Raw genomic sequence first — 17126 nt, 5'->3', positions numbered from 1 at the left:
TATTATTATTGTCTCTCTCAAAACAAAATTGATAGAACACTATATTTAAGAAAAAAATTATATTTAATTAATATTTATTATTATCGACATCTTTGAAGTAAAAATAATAATATAATATTTATTATTGTCGGTATCTATTCTGTTCATAATGAAAAAGGTTATTTAATTTTAACTCTAAATAATATTATAAAGAAATTGTTTGGTAATCGATGATTTGATAGCGCTTGGTTTGATTCGGCTAAATTTGACGGTGCGGTTACCTCGAGAGAATAACTTCGACTTGGAGCAACTCCATTACCAGAGACCATGGCTCAAGCTCGCGACCAAGATCGCCTCCGGGTCTTCTTCTTTCCCATGTTAACCCCTGGCCACATGCTCCCCATCGTCGACATGGCCATCCTCTTCTCCCGCCATGGTGCCTCCCCCACCGTCATCACCACCCCCGGCAACCTCCCCCTCATCCGACCCACCATCAACCACTTCAACGAAACCAACAACAATAACAACCCCCCGGTCCGTCTCCTACTCATCCCCTTCCCCTCCTCCTTCTCCGGGGCCGAGAACCTCTCCTCGGTCCCCTCCTCCCTCCACGGCTCCTTCATGGCGGCTGTCTTCTCCCTCCGCGACCCGCTACGCGAGATCCTCAAAACCCACCTTCCTGATTGCTTAGTTTCCGACGCCATCTTCCCGTGGACCGCCGACGACGCCGTTGACCTCGGCATCCCCCGCCTCGTCTTCCACGGCCCCGGCGCCTTCCCTCTCTGCGTCCATCGCGCCATCGAGCTCCAATCCCCTCACGATCACGTGTCCTCCGACTCCGAGCCCTTCGAAGTCAACGGCCTCAAACACCAGCTCAGCCTGACTCGGTTCGAGTTGTCGGCTATCTTTAAATTCCCTGAGATGCTCGCCTTGATGAGAGAAGCCGAGGGGAAGAGCTTGGGCGCGGTGGTCAACTCCTTCGTCGAGCTCGAGCCGGACTACACCGCTCTGTACTGTAATGGGCTGGGGCCCAGCAAGGCCTGGTTCGTCGGCCCAGTCTCGCGCTCCCACGAATTCCGGATGGAACATGATAATAGAGAGCTTGTCCGGTGGATGACGTGGCTGGACTCGCGAGCGATGGGCTCCGTGATGTTCGTCTGCTTTGGTAGCCTGTGTGAATTCTCGGAGATCCAGTTACGAGAAGTCGCACTAGGTCTAGAGTTATCGGGCCGACCATTTATTTGGGCCATAAAGGAAGGAGCCCATTGGGCCCTTGATGGCTTTGAGGAAAGGACAAAAGAGAAGGGCATGGTGATAAGAGGGTGGGCCCCGCAGGTGGCCTTGCTGGGCCACGTGGCGGTAGGAGGATTCGTGACGCATTGCGGATGGAATTCAATAATGGAGGGGGTGGCGGCGGGGAAGGTGATGGCCACGTGGCCTTTACAATACGAGCAGTTCGTGAACGAGAGGTTCGTGACGGAGGCGTTGGGCATCGGGGTGAGGGTGAAGAGAGGCGGAAACGGTGAGGAGGAAAAGGTGGTGACGGCGAAGGAGGTGGCGGCGGTGGTGAAGGAGGTGATGGGTGATGAGCAGGAGGCGCATGGGAGGAGGAGGAAGGTCCAGGAGCTCTCGGCCATGGCGAAGGCGGCGGTGGAGGAGGGAGGATCATCGTATGAGGACGTGCGGAGGTTATTTGGGGAGTTGGCGGCATGCAGGGAAGCGAGGAGGGAAAGAGAAAAGGGTACTATCGTGTCTAGTGGGGCTAAAGGATTAGGTGTGTAATAATAGGCTTTGATTAGGATTGGCAAATTCTGAACCCAAAACAATGTCAAATCTTCCAATTTGCTCAGCTGTCCAATAAAAAGAGTCATGTTCATCTCCCCATTTTCTCCAAATTTCCAAAACTTATTGTACTTCTTTTGTGCTGAGTGTGAAGTGAAGAACCAAACTTTGATTTCAAGTCCGAGTCTCCGCAGTTAACCCTAGCGAAAAACGATCGAAACCAATATCAAAACAGGAATAAAATAATATAATGGCATTATCAATGGACAGACTTCCCAACCCAGAAGAGTCAACAGAAAATAAAAGCTTGCTTCGTCGCAATTTCGTATTCAATCCCACCCTATTGATCCATTCGCTTCTCCATCTTCTCCTCTGCCTCGCACGGGTCGATCACCTGATGGAAGCAATGGAGGAGGAGGAGGAGAAGAGTCGAAGCCTCAGCCTCAGCCTCAGCCTCAGCTACCACCGGAGTGGCTCCCTCCTCCGTCGGATCACCAGACGATCAAAAAGCTCTCACCTTTTAATGGATTCTGTCTCCTTCCCGGTGCTTCCGAGCTACCAGAGGGTCTCCCAGTCCATGAAATACCCTGCTGAGCCCAACCCACGAGAGCAGCAAAAGGTTAAAGGAGTTTGGAAGATGCTAAATCGCATTTTCTCGAGTAAAGCAGTCGATTCTACGTCTGAGGAGAGGAAGAAGAGGAATAAGAAGAAGGAGAGGAATAGAAGCAGGAGGTCTTCATGGCTTCCTGACCCAGAGAGGAGATGGCCAGTCCAAGGCTGGTGAAATTAACACAGAGAAAAAAAGAAGATACATAATCATTATTGGATGAATAGTATGTCTAATTTCGTGATTGAATTCTTTAAAGCATAAGATTGTTTGATTGCTTGTTGATCTCGGTGGTTGGGATCGATGTTCCATCAATTAAAGCTAGCTTAAGCCATGGATTAGCATTTTTGTATTGACCTCTCAACCAAATTAGCTTAATTTCATCAATATATATGTATATTGTACGCCAATTGTTTGATCAAGCTTCGTACCTAATCAGAATTCATACAGTACATTTCAAAGATGAACTCTCTCTCTCTCTCTCTCTCCCTATCATATTAGTTTCCCTTCAAGTTTCATTCATTCTAATTTTGTCGCTTGCTTCTAAATAAAGATCAAACAATTCTGACACGTAATCAGACGTGCTCTATGTTCTAGTTTCTAATTTCAATCGATCTCTTGGTGGGTATACGATTGGCTTACTATGAGTTTCTCGGGACCTTCTCTATTGAGGGGGACGTACTACCAAAATATATGTAACAACCAATATTATCCATTATTATTCGTAAATTATAGCTTTCTCCTACTAATTATAGAGAGATTCTTTTTGCAACCCCCACCCCTCGAAATATATATATATATATATATATATATATATATATATATATATATATATGTGGATGTTAAGTTCGTATATTCGATCCATTACCAACTTGTGGGGACTCAACTCAAAACATTTCTTCACCCAAGAACTCTACCGGCTATGTTCATAAATGAGACGAACGACCTCCTCGTTACCAAACATCCACTCTCTTATTGGCTTCCACGTGTCTCGCGTGTATGCGAGTACGAAGCTAAAGTCGTACATCCGTAGCTCACAGCTGATACGTTACTGCTGGTGAGGTAATGGAGCCCTGCCATGTGGCGGTTCACGTTTGTGGCGAAACTGCCATAAAGGGAAAAGGTAATAATACCTGTTTCACTTTTACGGAAGTACCCCCGAGGATTTTGACAGGGCTTTTTGGTCCGGAATGTCGCAATTACCCTCTGCCGGAGAAAGCGTCACCTCACCATCTAGGTGAGGTTACCTGCAAAGTAGGATTAAGCTTCGACTCCAAAATCAAGTCAGAAGACAAAAGGTACTAATCTTAATGACAACGCTAGTCTCATCCTAACCTTTAGCTACTTTTACGTGACAATTATGTGTCTGCTTTTGACACAATCTAGGTAAGAAACCTTTTTATTTATTGCATTTGGTTCATCATGAGATTTCTGTGCTGTTTTCGGTTCTTGTTTGTCTGTGCATGTCATGATTAATCCTTGTTAGAAGGAGATTAATTCTGCATCGAATAGTAAGTATTTGGCATCTGACAACATAAGTGAAGTCTTAAATAATTTTCCAGCCAAATGTACAAATTTTTATTCACTGGCGGTGACTGTTATAACTCCCAGTGACCGACACTCATACAGCCAAAGGTCATCCTCGTAAATTTAGCACTTGACGGAGGGTAAGTAAAGTAGAAAGGCTTAAAGCAACTCTTGTCTCGCTCCATCCTCCAAGGAAAGCATTCTCGTAAATTCCACTCAATTTAAGCCCCCAATTCTTCCACCGCTCCCCACGGCCGAAGCCCATCCTTTATCTCTCCAATATTTTAATTGCATTTTGAATAAATAATATAATATGAATCCCTCGTTCGCCACGCTTGCTCGCCAAGACATTCCACTCACCGTCGCTTTCCCGGCAATGCAAAGCTCTCGTTAGAGAGAAAAAGAGAGTAACTTCTCTCTCTCTATAAAATTTGAGCTACCCACTACATTACAAAATCTCTTCTCTCTCTTCTAACGGACACTACTCTTGTTTTTTTTTTACTAAGAAGGGCAAGGAAAGCGCTCCATCGCCGGCGGAATGGCCGGGGAATTCCTCGCTGAGGAGACGGCAGTGCTTGGACTCAAAGTCTACGCTCTGATAGCTATCTCAGCTGTGGCAATCGTCGCCGCCGCTGTCCTTGTTATCCTCTTCCTCCTCTGCTCCGGCGATCGACGCCGGTGGAGAGAATCGCGTGTAAAGCACTCCTCCGGCCTCATCCCGATTTCCTCAAAGGAGGCTAAGGTGATAGAGGACGTCGATCTCGGATCCCACGGCGAGGAACAGGAGTTGCCGACAAAGGAGATGTTAAGAAGATCGAGGGCTTCGTCTTCTTCAGCAGCGTCGTCGTCTGAGGCGGCAGCGGCGGAGAGGATGGGAAACATAGGTTGGGGGCGGTGGTACTCGATGGCTGAGCTGGAAGATGCGACGGGGTGTTTCAGTGATGGGAATGTGATCGGCGAGGGCGGTTACGGGGTTGTCTACCGAGGCGTTTTGCCAGATCTCTCTGTCATCGCCATCAAAAACCTCCTCGATAACAAGTGAGTTATAATTTTTTTCTGTTAAAAGGTAACAAATCTTGCAATGCTGGAGATATTCTTCTCTTTCTTTTTTTCCTTACTGTAGTATAAGCTATGTGATTCCTGTAATGGCGATGTTATAACTAGAATTAGGTATGATAAATGTGATGAAACAATATACTTGTACAGGAAGGTAAGCAGATCTAGTGTTATATCATGCTCGAAAGAACAGAGAAGTGAATTTTTCTCTCAAAAGAAAGAAACTGGAAGAGGGCTTGTAAAGTTTAGCTTTCTCTATTACTACTATCTGTCGAATTAAACAAGTGTTGTCTCTCTTTAATTTACGCTATCATAATTTGGGACCTATTGTCAGAATTGAAGTCCAACAAATAAGGAAAATTTTGCATGTCTTTCTATTCTAACGGTTAATGTTGGAGAGCCTTGTATATAGGGGTCAGGCAGAGAAGGAGTTCAAGGTGGAGGTTGAAGCCATTGGGAAAGTTAGGCACAAGAACCTTGTAGGGCTTATTGGCTACTGCGCAGAAGGTCCTAAAAGGTAATCTTATGTTGAAGCGATTATATACAGTCTGAATTCAAAGCTATCAACTTAGTGTCGTAATTCTACTTTATGATTTCCTACTGCTGATTCAGGATGCTCGTATACCAGTACATAGACAATGGGAATCTGGAGCAGTGGTTGCATGGCGATAATGGGAGAATCAGTCCACTCACATGGGACACAAGAATGAAAATTGCTGTTGGAACAGCAAAAGGGTTAGTTTCTTTGTGATTTTAAAGAAGATAATCGAGGAACAACAATCAGATAGTTTCATAGAATTAGTGATCAAAGAGAGTGAAGTCAACCTCATGGAAAATAATCAAAATATTTCTGTCTGCTATTTACTGCTAATTAGACTATTCTTTATTTAATCTTCACACGTGGGATAAAAGAATATAGAACTTCTATTAGGTCAACATTATTCCATCTCACAATGGCTGAGCATTCATCTTCCATTGGTAATTACAATAGTTTCATGTATAACAGTGGTCCTAAATATTGACATTACAGCGAGCCTCCTTTAGGAAAAATGGTGATAATTTAATAAGATTGGCACAGAAAATGTCTAAATGCATAGGCAAAACAAATATGCATATGTATGCTAGGTTTTGAATACTTCCCTTCTCTGATTCTGCTATTTTCATTAACTTTTCCATGTATGCAACATTCAATTACTTCTGAAATATTGTCGTCGCAGAATTGCATATTTGCATGAAGGATTAGAGCCCAAAGTTGTGCATCGAGATATTAAATCCAGTAACATTCTCCTGGATAAGCACTGGAATGCTAAGGTATCAGATTTTGGATTGGCAAAGCTTTTGGGGTCTGGCTCAAGCTATGTAACAACACGTGTCATGGGCACATTCGGGTATGCCTATACCTTATTTTACTCATATATTTCTTCACATCACCAGTAGCCTTTCTTGTCTTGTTTGTTCTCAGGAAAACTCTATCTGTCATATGTAAAGCTTTAGTATTTTCCATCTTCCCCTGAATGTTTGGACAGGTATGTGGCTCCTGAATATGCCTCCACAGGAATGCTCAATGAGGGGAGTGATATATACAGTTTCGGGGTTCTCTTAATGGAAATAATATCAGGCAGAAGTCCAGTGGACTACAGAAGGCCAGCTGGAGAGGTTAGTGTGTCGTTAGATCTAACAATGCACGGTAAGCGTATGTTAAACTTAGCGAAGTAGTTTAATTTATTTGCAGGTAAACTTGGTAGACTGGTTCAAAGGAATGGTTGGAAGCAGGCGTGTGGAAGAAGTGGTAGATCCATTAATTAGGGAGCAACCTTCACCGAGGGCACTGAAGAGAGTTCTGTTGGTCTGTCTTCGATGTATAGATTCAGATGCTGAAAAGCGGCCAAAGATGGGGCAAATTGTTCACATGCTTGAGGGAGATGAGTTCCCTTTCCGGATGGTATGATCATCTACCAAAATCTTTTAATTGATATAGTTATTTAGTATTATTTAAGTTCAACATATACTCAAAACAGAAAGCATAAAACCCTAAACCATCACAAGAATCTGTATAGGATTAATTAGTTCACTCTATTTAAAAGTTGGCAATAATAGAATATAACCTTTACAGTACAACTAGATGCTGAGATCATTTGCTCAATAGGGGCTAAACTTATCACAGATTTGGTAAAATGCATAATTGATATTTAATATCAGGAAACATATATTGGCAGGCCTGACGTCAACCCTGGATTACCTGTTACTAGACCTAAGGTGTTGGCAGAAGGTAATTTATGTACTCTAGAAATAGTCTTCTAGATGTCGCAAAACGAATTAATGTTGTCTTGAACGATGTTAAATTTGGGCTGTTTGATGAGAGTAGTCTAATTATTTTAACTTGGACTTGTGGGAATTCATACCATGCTATCATCAGTCATCTCCTCTATACAATGGGTATCGACAAAGGATAGAGTTAGAGACGATAACTTTGATTTGAATTAGTACCAGACAAATAAGTAGAAGAACCGATGAAACACGATCCATCATGAAAATTAGTACTTCATCTTGGATTATTTTTGTTTATTTAATGTCTTATACTTGCCATCAAAGTGCGATCTTACGTTATTATTAGCACTTCTGGAACTTGGAATGGTTTAGCCTTTGACTTTTAAGGTTTTGGTCTCTTCCATCTTAGGAAAAGAGAAACTATTTGGAGCTGAACTCTATTAATGTGTTATATGGTATATGATCATTTATTTGCCATAGAGGAGCAATCAAACTAGCCTTCTAGGCTTTACTTGAAAAAAATGTACTTCCTTTGACTTACTATGCTGTAGATTTTTCTTGTGGCATCTGACATGGCTAATCTGTTGCAAGATAGAATCAGCTATAGCACCATATCATTACCACAGACAAAGCACTATTTTTTTCTTTAAACGTGATAAGCTATAAGTACTTTGGCTAGAAATTTAGAACCCTTATTTGTAGTTTCTTTTGGTTTCTCAACTATTTTAATATATACTTGGGATAAATCGGCATTAATTTTCATGATTTCAATTCTCTTTTAAGTGAGTTGCTCAAATCAAAGAAATTTAGCGGATCCGTACCAAACGTACATCCTTGTTTGCTAATTTTTTTGTCCTTTAGATTTGATACAATGTGTTATTTGATGTGTTGTTGATATTTACTAAGTTTGAGACTCGTCCAAATTTTCTCTCCATACAATGTGTTAATTGATGTTTTGTTGATATTTACTAAGTTTGAGACTTGTCCAAATTTTCTCTCCATCTCGTCTGTGTATTAGTCTTGTAATTTCTTTTTCATAATCTTCTGACTGAAATAAATAATATCTCACCTACAGAATCTCACTTAAAAGAAACTTTGTCTAGCTCTCATCAACTTAGCTTACTTTATAATTTCTCAAATAACTTTACTTATCTTAAAGCCAGCTATTTTGAATACCATTGGTTATTGAACTGGTGGGTCTTGGACTCTTTCAGGAACACCGATCGCCACGAGAAGCAAATCTGAACAATTTAGCTGCAATGACGAACCGGCTCACAATGCTATCGGAAAATGTACGAGCTGCCGATTCCGAGAGAACATCGATGTGGAGATGATGAGTAGTAAACATTACAACAGATGAAGCAAGAAGAAAATATCTTCTTTTCCGTGTAAATTTTTGTTTATTCAAACAACAAGAAGAAAATAGTCTTTATAGGAAGGAGATACTCCTAATCATCTGTCAGTTAGCCCACTAATTCGGTCATTTCCTCGTGGATATTTGGGTTTACAACCGTTTGGTATTTTAAATGTATCAATAAATGCTGCCTGATATCTGCTGTCTGAGTTGCAGGATTGTCGTATTTTATTTGATTTCATATAATTGTTGGGATTAATACATCGATACACAAGATTGTCCTAATCTTGCTTGTCACATAAAATCATTTCTTTCTTTGGGTCTTTTAGTTCGATTACTGATCTAAGGCATCAACACAATATATCCAAGAATTAATATACGCTTACAGAAGATTAACTCGTGATTTTCTCTTAGATATGAATACATTCCGAGGTCTCTATTACGACCAAACTTTGCGCCCCTATATACATATGGGAAAGCATATTACATCGAACACAAGCAAAACAAAGATGGTAGAACCAAACAACTACTCCTCATCCCGAATCCAATCCTAAAATTAACTCGGTGAAGAAGATACTAAAAGCTTTCAGTCGGTCGCTGCTTCCCTCTCGGTCGGTGCCTTAGTCGCCGCTGCACCTTCCTGTAGATTCCTAGCTTTCTCCTTCTCTTTCACTTCACTTCCCTGCGAATTATCGTGCCCTTAATTTAAACACCATTAAACAACAATCCATTAGAAAATTTAGCCAACTCATAAAAAGAAATCCATACCAAGAATAATGAATCAATATCAAGGGCCTTTAAACGTCATACCAGGATGCTTGACACTGTGCCCAGGATTCGCGATTGGATCATTCCCTCCATAAATTCCTCCGAACCCTTCTTCATCTGAACGCGTGGCATATCCCTCTCCATATGAGTCAGACATCACATCCCTTCACCAGCACACGATCTTTATTGAGGATTTAAACTATTTACCAATTTTAAATCAAACTAAATATTAATCACATACCTGCTGGCCTTACGGGAATCGTACTCTGGAGTAGTTTCCTCCATCCCCTCTCGATCTCCCGGAGTGGGCACGCAGCAGAAGGTGGGGTTTGCTCTACGGGAAACCGGACACAAGCGGTTAACGACGCGAGGTTTAACCTGGACAATGGATCCAATTCCAGGAGCTCTAAGGAGCATCATACGATAAGTATCATTAAAGCCCAAAGGACGTTGGTGTCGATATAAATAAGCCCCTCCATCTCCATGGGAGTAGCAGTGAAGCTTCGCGAGAGATCCACGTGTGATAGTGATGCAAAGCTCGCTGGAAGACACGTAGGGCATCGACCTCGGTGTGCGCTCCACACGTTGCATCCACCGAATTCGGAGAAAGATAAAACAGTGAGGGAAAGCAGACCAAAGTGTTAGATATTTTTCCTGTAAACACTACTCCATGTATATCGGCTCAAAGATATTAGAATTTAAAATAAAATATTTGAATCAATTTGTTGTGTTATATTATAACGTGAAGTTTTGATTCGTACATAGCAGACGCTTACTCATAAATTTTAATTCTATTAAATATATTTTATAATCCAACACTTATTTATTTATATTTTAATTAATATAAAATAAGTTATATACAAATCTTATGTCAAGTAAAAAAAAGTACAATAAAATTATACATATTTTTTAAATAAAAATTTAAGTATAATTAAAATACTTACAGTTAATAACCAAATACAAATTTGACACAAACTTCTTCAAAAAAAATATTATATTTTATAATTAAATAATAAAATATGAGTAAAGTTATAGTTGTATCATATTTACATTTAAGATATGATAAAGTTATCCTTAAAAACTGTATATACGAACTAAACAAGCTTAAATATCTCTAATAATTTTTTGTTTGTTTTTTTTTTCTGAGAAAAGTAGACGACGTTCAGTTATAATTATTCGGACGGTAAGAATCTCTCACCAAAAAAATAAGACAATTTTGCGGAAGAGATATTGTTCAATTTATATATAACGAGTGATGTTGAGGATACCTGAGAGAGGCAAGAATACCAATCTCGATCCCCCTCCTTTTTACTTTCCTAACACAAGAAAGAATTTGTAGCCAATCTCCCCACATTTTTAGCTTTGCCTTATCAGAAATGTGCATAAATTTATTTGTAAACACACGCAGAGAGAGGTTCAAAATTATCGATAGTTTGAAAATTAAAGGATCTCGGTGGATTCGAACCACCATCCTCCCAGGAGATTGGGGCAAAGAGTCGTAGCCACAAATTCCCGAGCGCTCTACCATTTTGAGCTTAAAGATCCATTAGCAAAATCTGATTTCAAGGAAATTTTGGTATTCTTTTCTCTTATTACTTTCTTATCTCGTACGAAACTTTAGCTTAAAAAACAAGCGTATATTAGTCCGTTCTTCGCAGGATTTTGATCTTCGTCTGCTTTTTAATGTGCTAGAAAACTAACAGTGCATTACAACAAAACTCCTGTCAGACTACCAGTTTAGAGCTACCGCAGAGCATGCCAAAACACAATGGTTAAAGCTAGCGTGAGAATCGATTCATGAATATTGTAGCATATCAAAAATGAGAACGAAGTTGTCGCACATTGATCCTCACCAAACAGAAGCACACACCATATTAATATCCAATCCCAGATTGCTTACATCCTGAAATCTAATCGTGAATCATCGAAAACAGATCATACCGGCATATCATAGTAATAAATAAATGAACTATTAATTCATAATCACGCTTCTAAAATATAACTAGACTACAAACATCACACTAGAGGTAAAACTTGTTACTGTGAATTCGGTTTAATATGTCGCCTGATTTCAAGATTAGATGGAATAGAATCATTGGTTTACCATCTAGTGTGGATTAACCAACACAAACAAAATATTTAAAATCGCCACGTTTCCTCTCAAATTAAGATAACATTGCTCTAAGTCATCAACATATCCAAACTTTAAAGCGAACAAGTAGGTCAAATATTATAGTAGGACAATCACTAGAAATAAATCAAGTAAAATGATAAATGTGGTTAACAAACTATATACACTAGTCAACAAAATTACATAACCATCACCAACTCCGACTCTCCCGGCAGTTATGGGTGATGAATGTCCATAAACTGAAATCCAACCCCAACTGGCGACAGGATGATTTATATGAATATATCAATAAACTACTAAGCATATACAAGAGAGATGTAAAAAAAAGCTTATACACTAATAAACCAATAGATGATACAATTATCACCAAGCATAGCAAAATAACGGAGAGATTACCATCTAAACAGGATGATCAAATTAGTATTATCTGAAACGAATAAAGATTTAACCTTTGCAGCAAGAAAGAAAATAATGAAGAAAAATGATCCGATGGGAATAAACTCTTATGCGACAGATTACTGGCAGAATAATTAGCGGAGAATAGTCGATACAAAAGATTGTAAAGAGGCGTACTTCGAAATGTGCAGTCCATCGAATACGTTCTTCGACGCCGGGTAATGGAGATAAAATGACTGGGCAGTCAACGTTATAATTGTATATGTGGAAAGGATTCATTTCTTCCCAGAGTAGTAGGTTGGATGGTTGTAGTTAGATCCCACGTTCTTACCCTATTCACAGCCAAAAAGAAGAAAAACACAAAAAAGAGGGAGAACCCGGGGGAAGAAAAGATTTACCCCCGTGCGATCTCCCCCAAGAGAACACCAGAAAGAGAAATTTTATTAGGTCTTCTTGACCTGCCATGCGAGCGCACCCAACATGGCAAAGGCCGATTAGAACAATAAAACTCCAGATCTCAGATCCCTAATCATACCTTCCCTCAATCGCGTCTGCCTATCTCGCAGATACATCGATTTATTACCAATAACATCATATAAAAGAATCAACATGTCGTATACTCCGTCATACCCACATAGATCCAACATCCCGCTCGATCAACATCAAAATATCCGGTTACTGAAACGATCTGCCGTGATGCTTAGATGATAAATTCTGTTTCGCGCCACACTGCAAGACAATCACCGAACAACACAAGGAACTGTATGGAAATAAATGATCAAGAAATAGTTCGAGCAAATCAATCTGGCTTTCGATCTCTGAAATGATTCGGAATGAAAAACAAACAAAAAAAAAGCCGACGAAATATAGATATAAGATTCAACAAATATCACAGTTCGGATGAAATAATTACAAACTATTGCAGAACGAATAGCCAAAAAAAATCACCAAATAAATACGGATTAGTAGATCTGAAAGAATAAAAAGATATCCAGCATAAGTTGAGAAAAAGAAAATTAAAAACCAACTTGGCTTAAAGAGAGAGGAGATGGCGCAAATAAAAAATCCAAGCGGCGGGGAGAAAGCCGGAGAGAAGGCTCAATTTATTAAGGAAGTAGATGAAATCAACGGCCAAGATGTATCCACGTTTAGAAGACTAATTGGCATTTTGAGGCGGAGGTAGTTGTGGTCAGTTCCCTCGTGCAAATGGCCCACCGTCTTATTCGACTGTCGCCAAAACTGAATTGCGTCATTGCGTGCGTCACAAGGGTGTTGAAGGATCGTCTGCTCCTAGTATGTAGGAATTCGTTGCAGTGGTGATACTTGGCGCTCTTGTATTCTCACATAGCGTTAAAAATAATTTGATATGAATTATTCATAAGAGAGACAGAAGCCACGTATCCACCTGTTTAAAGAGTAAAGAGGGGTCATACAGGCGATCTACGCCTTCCTAACGCGTTCGAATCGTGACCGTTCACCTCAATTTTGTGAGAGCCTATCTTCAAAAAAGAAAAAAAAAAAAAAAATGAGAGCCCACGATTCAGAGGTTCATGGGCCTCCGCTAATCTTCTAACGTGTCAATTAACCGCAGCCTTTAAGTTTGCTTGGCCTACTTGAGCCTGTTATAATAATTAGAATCGAGACCTTGGCCAGGGTCAAATTTTTTAAATGGGCCATCCTTATTTTATTTATATTTTATGTCCTTAGGCAATTCAACTTGAACTATAGAAGCATATCTTTTTGCTACCTTCCATTTCCCTACTTTCCACCTTTAACTCCGTTCCTTTATCCCGCCCTACAGAGTACAAATTATCGGCTGGTAGGGAAACCCATGACTCACAAAACTCATAAAAGCAAGTGGTGGTGGTGGACTCGAAAGAGGAGGGAGGAAGCAGGAAGCACTTAAACTAAACAAAATATTGCATTAACGCAAGAAAACAACCTTTTCCCATAATGTCACCCACCTGAAGACTTGGACTGTATAATTTACACGTAATATGGAGATTTCGGGAAGAAAGATTTTTAAAACATTCCTCTCTCTAAAAGTGCCTACGGCTTAAATGTTGTCATGTCAGACCTCTACATTGATATGGTACCGCAGCGATTTCAGCGCCACGAGGACACGGTGAGGAGTGGACGGCCCTCCCAAGCGAGGGAGAGGAAACCCGGATCCGACTCCACCAGTGCGTACTTTGCACTGTAGTCGTAGTTCCACAGCAGAAGCTTCGCTTGGCTCACCGCGTAGTTGCTGAGCGGCACGGGCTGGAGGCCGCACCCTTCCATCAGAGCCCTCCATTCATCTCTATCCCCCATCCTGTCCGTACGATCCGGTCCTTCTCCCGGGCCCAGAGCACTTTGGATCCGATGGCCGAAGACGAACCGCTCTACCCGGACCCGCTGCGCGGAGTCGCGACTCATGGCCGGTTCAAGGGAGTCGAACACGGGTGCGTAGTAGGCGAGAGCTCTAGCGAATCGCTCTACGAATCCGACCCGATTAAGGTTAACCTCGTACTCTCCCAGAGTCACAACTCGGGGATGGAGGGATTGGGTGATTCGGAGAACTCGGTGGACCGCCTCGGGAGAGTCGCCGAGGAGGTGGTACAGCTGGACCATGAAGTTGACGGCTACGGACTCGTCCGGGTCAATTCGGAAGGTCGACTGCGATAGGCCATGGATTGGGGTTAGGATGGGAACGAACTCGAAGTCGAGGTCGAGGAGCGCCGCGAAATCGCGGAGGCGGGCGCCGGTGGCGGCGAGGGATGCTGCGGGAGAGGCTCCGAGCAGCGGCGAGGGGATGCCGGAGATGCGGATCTGGGTAGGTTTTCCGGCTGACCGGGTGGCGAGAGCTTGGAGAAGCGCCGCCCATTGGATCCCTTGAACGATCCCGAAGTCGACGATGTGGATCCGAGTCGCCGACTCGGTGGCTTCGAGGATCGCCTGGTTCGCGGTCAGGTGGGCGAACTTGGAGTAAGGGCAAGCGTCGTTTAGGATCTTGTAACAAAGTGTGAACTCCTCCGGCGAGGAATCGTATGACGTCGACGCCGGAGGCGGCGGCGAGAAGGAGGAGGCGATTCGGCGGGACAGTGCCTCGGCGAAGTAGAAGGCGACTCGCTCAGTCGGATCGCCGAGTTCGGAGGTGGATTCTTTTATTTTGGCGAGTGATCTGGCGGCACGATCCGGTTCTGAGTCAGCGATCCTAGCGCATTCGAGGAGAGATTTGAGTAGCGGTGGTGATGTAGACTTCGGATCCCGGTCTTGCGGGATGGATCCTGTATCCTTCTTCGGCTGGGAAGGCGGAGCCGGCGGCGGATCGAAGGAGAAGACCTCGAGCGGCGGCAGAGGCGGCGGACTCGGCGATCGGACTGCTGCGGGCGGTGCGATCTTAGCCGCGTCGGAAAAGATGAGGCGGTTGATCTCGAACGCATCGGAGAAGAAAGGAGGGAGATCAACGCCCGCAGCCGAGCCTCCCTGCCACGCGTCGCTCATCAGGTCGGAACTCTCGGCAGGGGACTCGCCGATGAGACTCTCCATCCACTCGTCGGAGTCGAACTCTTCCCCCACAGCGACGGCCGCCGCGGAGGCGGATGCGGAAGCGGAGGAGGACCCGAAGTCGGAGAGGCGGAAGGGAGCATGGTCGAGGTGAGCGAGAAGAGGGGGGAAGGGTAGGGAGGCCTCCATGGCAAAGGGATCGGAAAAGGGGAAGTGATGGTCGAAGTAGGCGTTGTCGTGAGGCGGCCATGGCGATGGGTTTGAGGAGAAGGGGTTTAAGGAGGGGATTTGGTGGTGGTGTTGGTGTTGCAGTTGCAGTTGCTGCTGTTGTTGCTGCTGCTGCTGCTGTTGCTGCTGCTGCTGCTTTTGCTGGATTACTTGTTGGGCAATGGCCATTAGATTTCCGCTATCCGCACACATGTAAGCCATTACAACAACTCACCTCTCTCCTTCTCGATCACCACCTCTCTTCTTCTAAGCATTCGAGAGCCAAATGAGAGGCTGGAATTGGGGAGTAGGAAGGAGAGAAGCAAAGGCGAGAGTAGGGAGAGTACTACGGGATGAGTGTTGGGGGGTCGATATGGTAGTAGCTATCGTTTTTAAAAAAAGGGACGGTGCGGAACAAGTAAACAGAGATAAATGGGAAAAAAAAAGGGGGGGGGGAACTCGCAAAAGGTGGGGCCCACGCGAAGCACACCAACCAAGGTAGAAAACCAATAGGAAAGCATCGCAGAAAATTACGAAATAAATTAAAATTGGCTAGGTGGAGTTCGAACCCACGAAAGAGATAGAGCCCATGAAAGAGATAGATGAGGAGAGATTGATAGAGAAGAGAGAAGAGTTGAAGACAGACAGACTATTATAGAAAATTTGCACTCTTGTCCCCCCTTCCCCTCTCTCTCTCTCTCTTATGTCATTCATTAGCTTTAGTTTCACAGATTACAGGGCTTCACTGCTTCCTCCCCCCAGCATGGGGTCCTGCGCCCATCGTGACGTGTCACTCCACTCTTGCCTCTCCTTGGTCCGCGTGTAAGGACCACGTCCAGCTATTCAACTCGACACGTGGTTTACCGGCCCCTTCCCCTTCCCCTTCCCCCCTTCGCCCTCACTAATCTATTCCCCCCGCCTCGAACAGCCAACACTGTTTCCATCCAACCAGGCCGCATAGTAACAGTACCCGGTTGGGGTCGTAGGCCCTAACTACGACGTCACCCCCGATCAAAGCGGCGGTGCCCAAAATGTAGTAGTCTCCGCTTTTCCAGTTCGATCCCTCCCTTGCTTATTATCTCCGATATTTTTCCATCCACCCATCGAGTTCAATCATCAACATCACAAGGAGTGGAAATTAATAACGAAGCCCACCTCACCTCACCTCACCTTCTGCTCTTTTCAGTTGCGGTAGTCAAAAAGCGCAGCCCAGCGAGAGGATTACTCGCTCCACTGGGAGGAAGCCAGATTCGCAAACTCGTCGGCACTCAAAATGTACGTCCCAATATCAACCCTCAAAAATGTCTCAGACGGTGGATTAGCTACGACGCGTAGGAACTTCTATGCGACCGGTTCGTGTTAAGTGTAGTGGAGTGGGCCCAGATTCCCCAAGCCCAACAGTTTCGACTGTTAGGTTACGTGCTACGTCATTGGAGCATGCAAGTGGGCTCCCCAGGTTGCCATCTAACCAGCAAATAGCTGCTCTTTTTTGGACGGCACCTGGGCCCTCTAATTCCTGGCCGCATGATAGCGATTAGGACCACCAATATGGACGTGATCAG

General features: G+C 43.3%; 4 protein-coding genes across 5 annotated transcripts; 2 read left to right on the top strand and 2 right to left on the bottom strand.

Moving 5' to 3' along the window:
* Nucleotides 1-64: 64 nt before the first annotated feature.
* LOC140773681 (scopoletin glucosyltransferase-like) lies at nucleotides 65-1939 on the top strand. The gene has a single exon (XM_073116368.1). The coding sequence runs from the start codon at nucleotides 307-309 to the stop codon at nucleotides 1759-1761; it is 1455 nt and encodes a 484-aa protein (XP_072972469.1). The 5' UTR covers nucleotides 65-306; the 3' UTR covers nucleotides 1762-1939.
* A 2408-nt stretch (nucleotides 1940-4347) lies between these two features.
* Nucleotides 4348-8768, top strand: LOC140773401 (probable receptor-like serine/threonine-protein kinase At4g34500). Its single transcript, XM_073115931.1, has 7 exons — nucleotides 4348-4933; nucleotides 5364-5468; nucleotides 5564-5686; nucleotides 6169-6339; nucleotides 6478-6607; nucleotides 6684-6893; nucleotides 8434-8768. The coding sequence occupies exons 1-7, from the start codon at nucleotides 4434-4436 to the stop codon at nucleotides 8551-8553; spliced, it is 1359 nt and encodes a 452-aa protein (XP_072972032.1). The 5' UTR covers nucleotides 4348-4433; the 3' UTR covers nucleotides 8554-8768.
* Nucleotides 8769-8950: 182 nt separating this feature from the next.
* On the bottom strand, nucleotides 8951-10024 carry LOC140773402 (uncharacterized). Of its 2 annotated transcripts, none has more exons than XM_073115933.1 (3): nucleotides 9583-10024; nucleotides 9384-9505; nucleotides 8951-9255 (listed from the first exon to the last, which is right to left on the bottom strand). In XM_073115933.1, the coding sequence occupies exons 1-3, from the start codon at nucleotides 9930-9932 to the stop codon at nucleotides 9248-9250; spliced, it is 480 nt and encodes a 159-aa protein (XP_072972034.1). In that variant the 5' UTR covers nucleotides 9933-10024; the 3' UTR covers nucleotides 8951-9247. The 2 variants fall into 2 exon arrangements, with proteins under 2 accessions (XP_072972034.1, XP_072972033.1); XM_073115932.1 differs by having other exon boundaries at nucleotides 8951-9272; nucleotides 9583-10006.
* Nucleotides 10025-13708: 3684 nt separating this feature from the next.
* Nucleotides 13709-15961, bottom strand: LOC140773400 (scarecrow-like protein 4). The gene has a single exon (XM_073115930.1). It carries the CDS (start codon nucleotides 15784-15786, stop codon nucleotides 13975-13977), a length of 1812 nt encoding a protein of 603 aa, XP_072972031.1. The 5' UTR covers nucleotides 15787-15961; the 3' UTR covers nucleotides 13709-13974.
* Between the last annotated feature and the right edge of the window lie 1165 nt (nucleotides 15962-17126).

Source organism: Typha angustifolia, chromosome 13 (assembly GCF_048772165.1).
Source record: "Typha angustifolia cultivar Huaian chromosome 13, ASM4877216v1, whole genome shotgun sequence".
NCBI classification, from domain to species: Eukaryota; Viridiplantae; Streptophyta; class Magnoliopsida; order Poales; family Typhaceae; genus Typha; species Typha angustifolia.
Note: the sequence above shows the minus strand (reverse complement) of the source record. Positions and strands in the feature narration are given on the sequence as shown.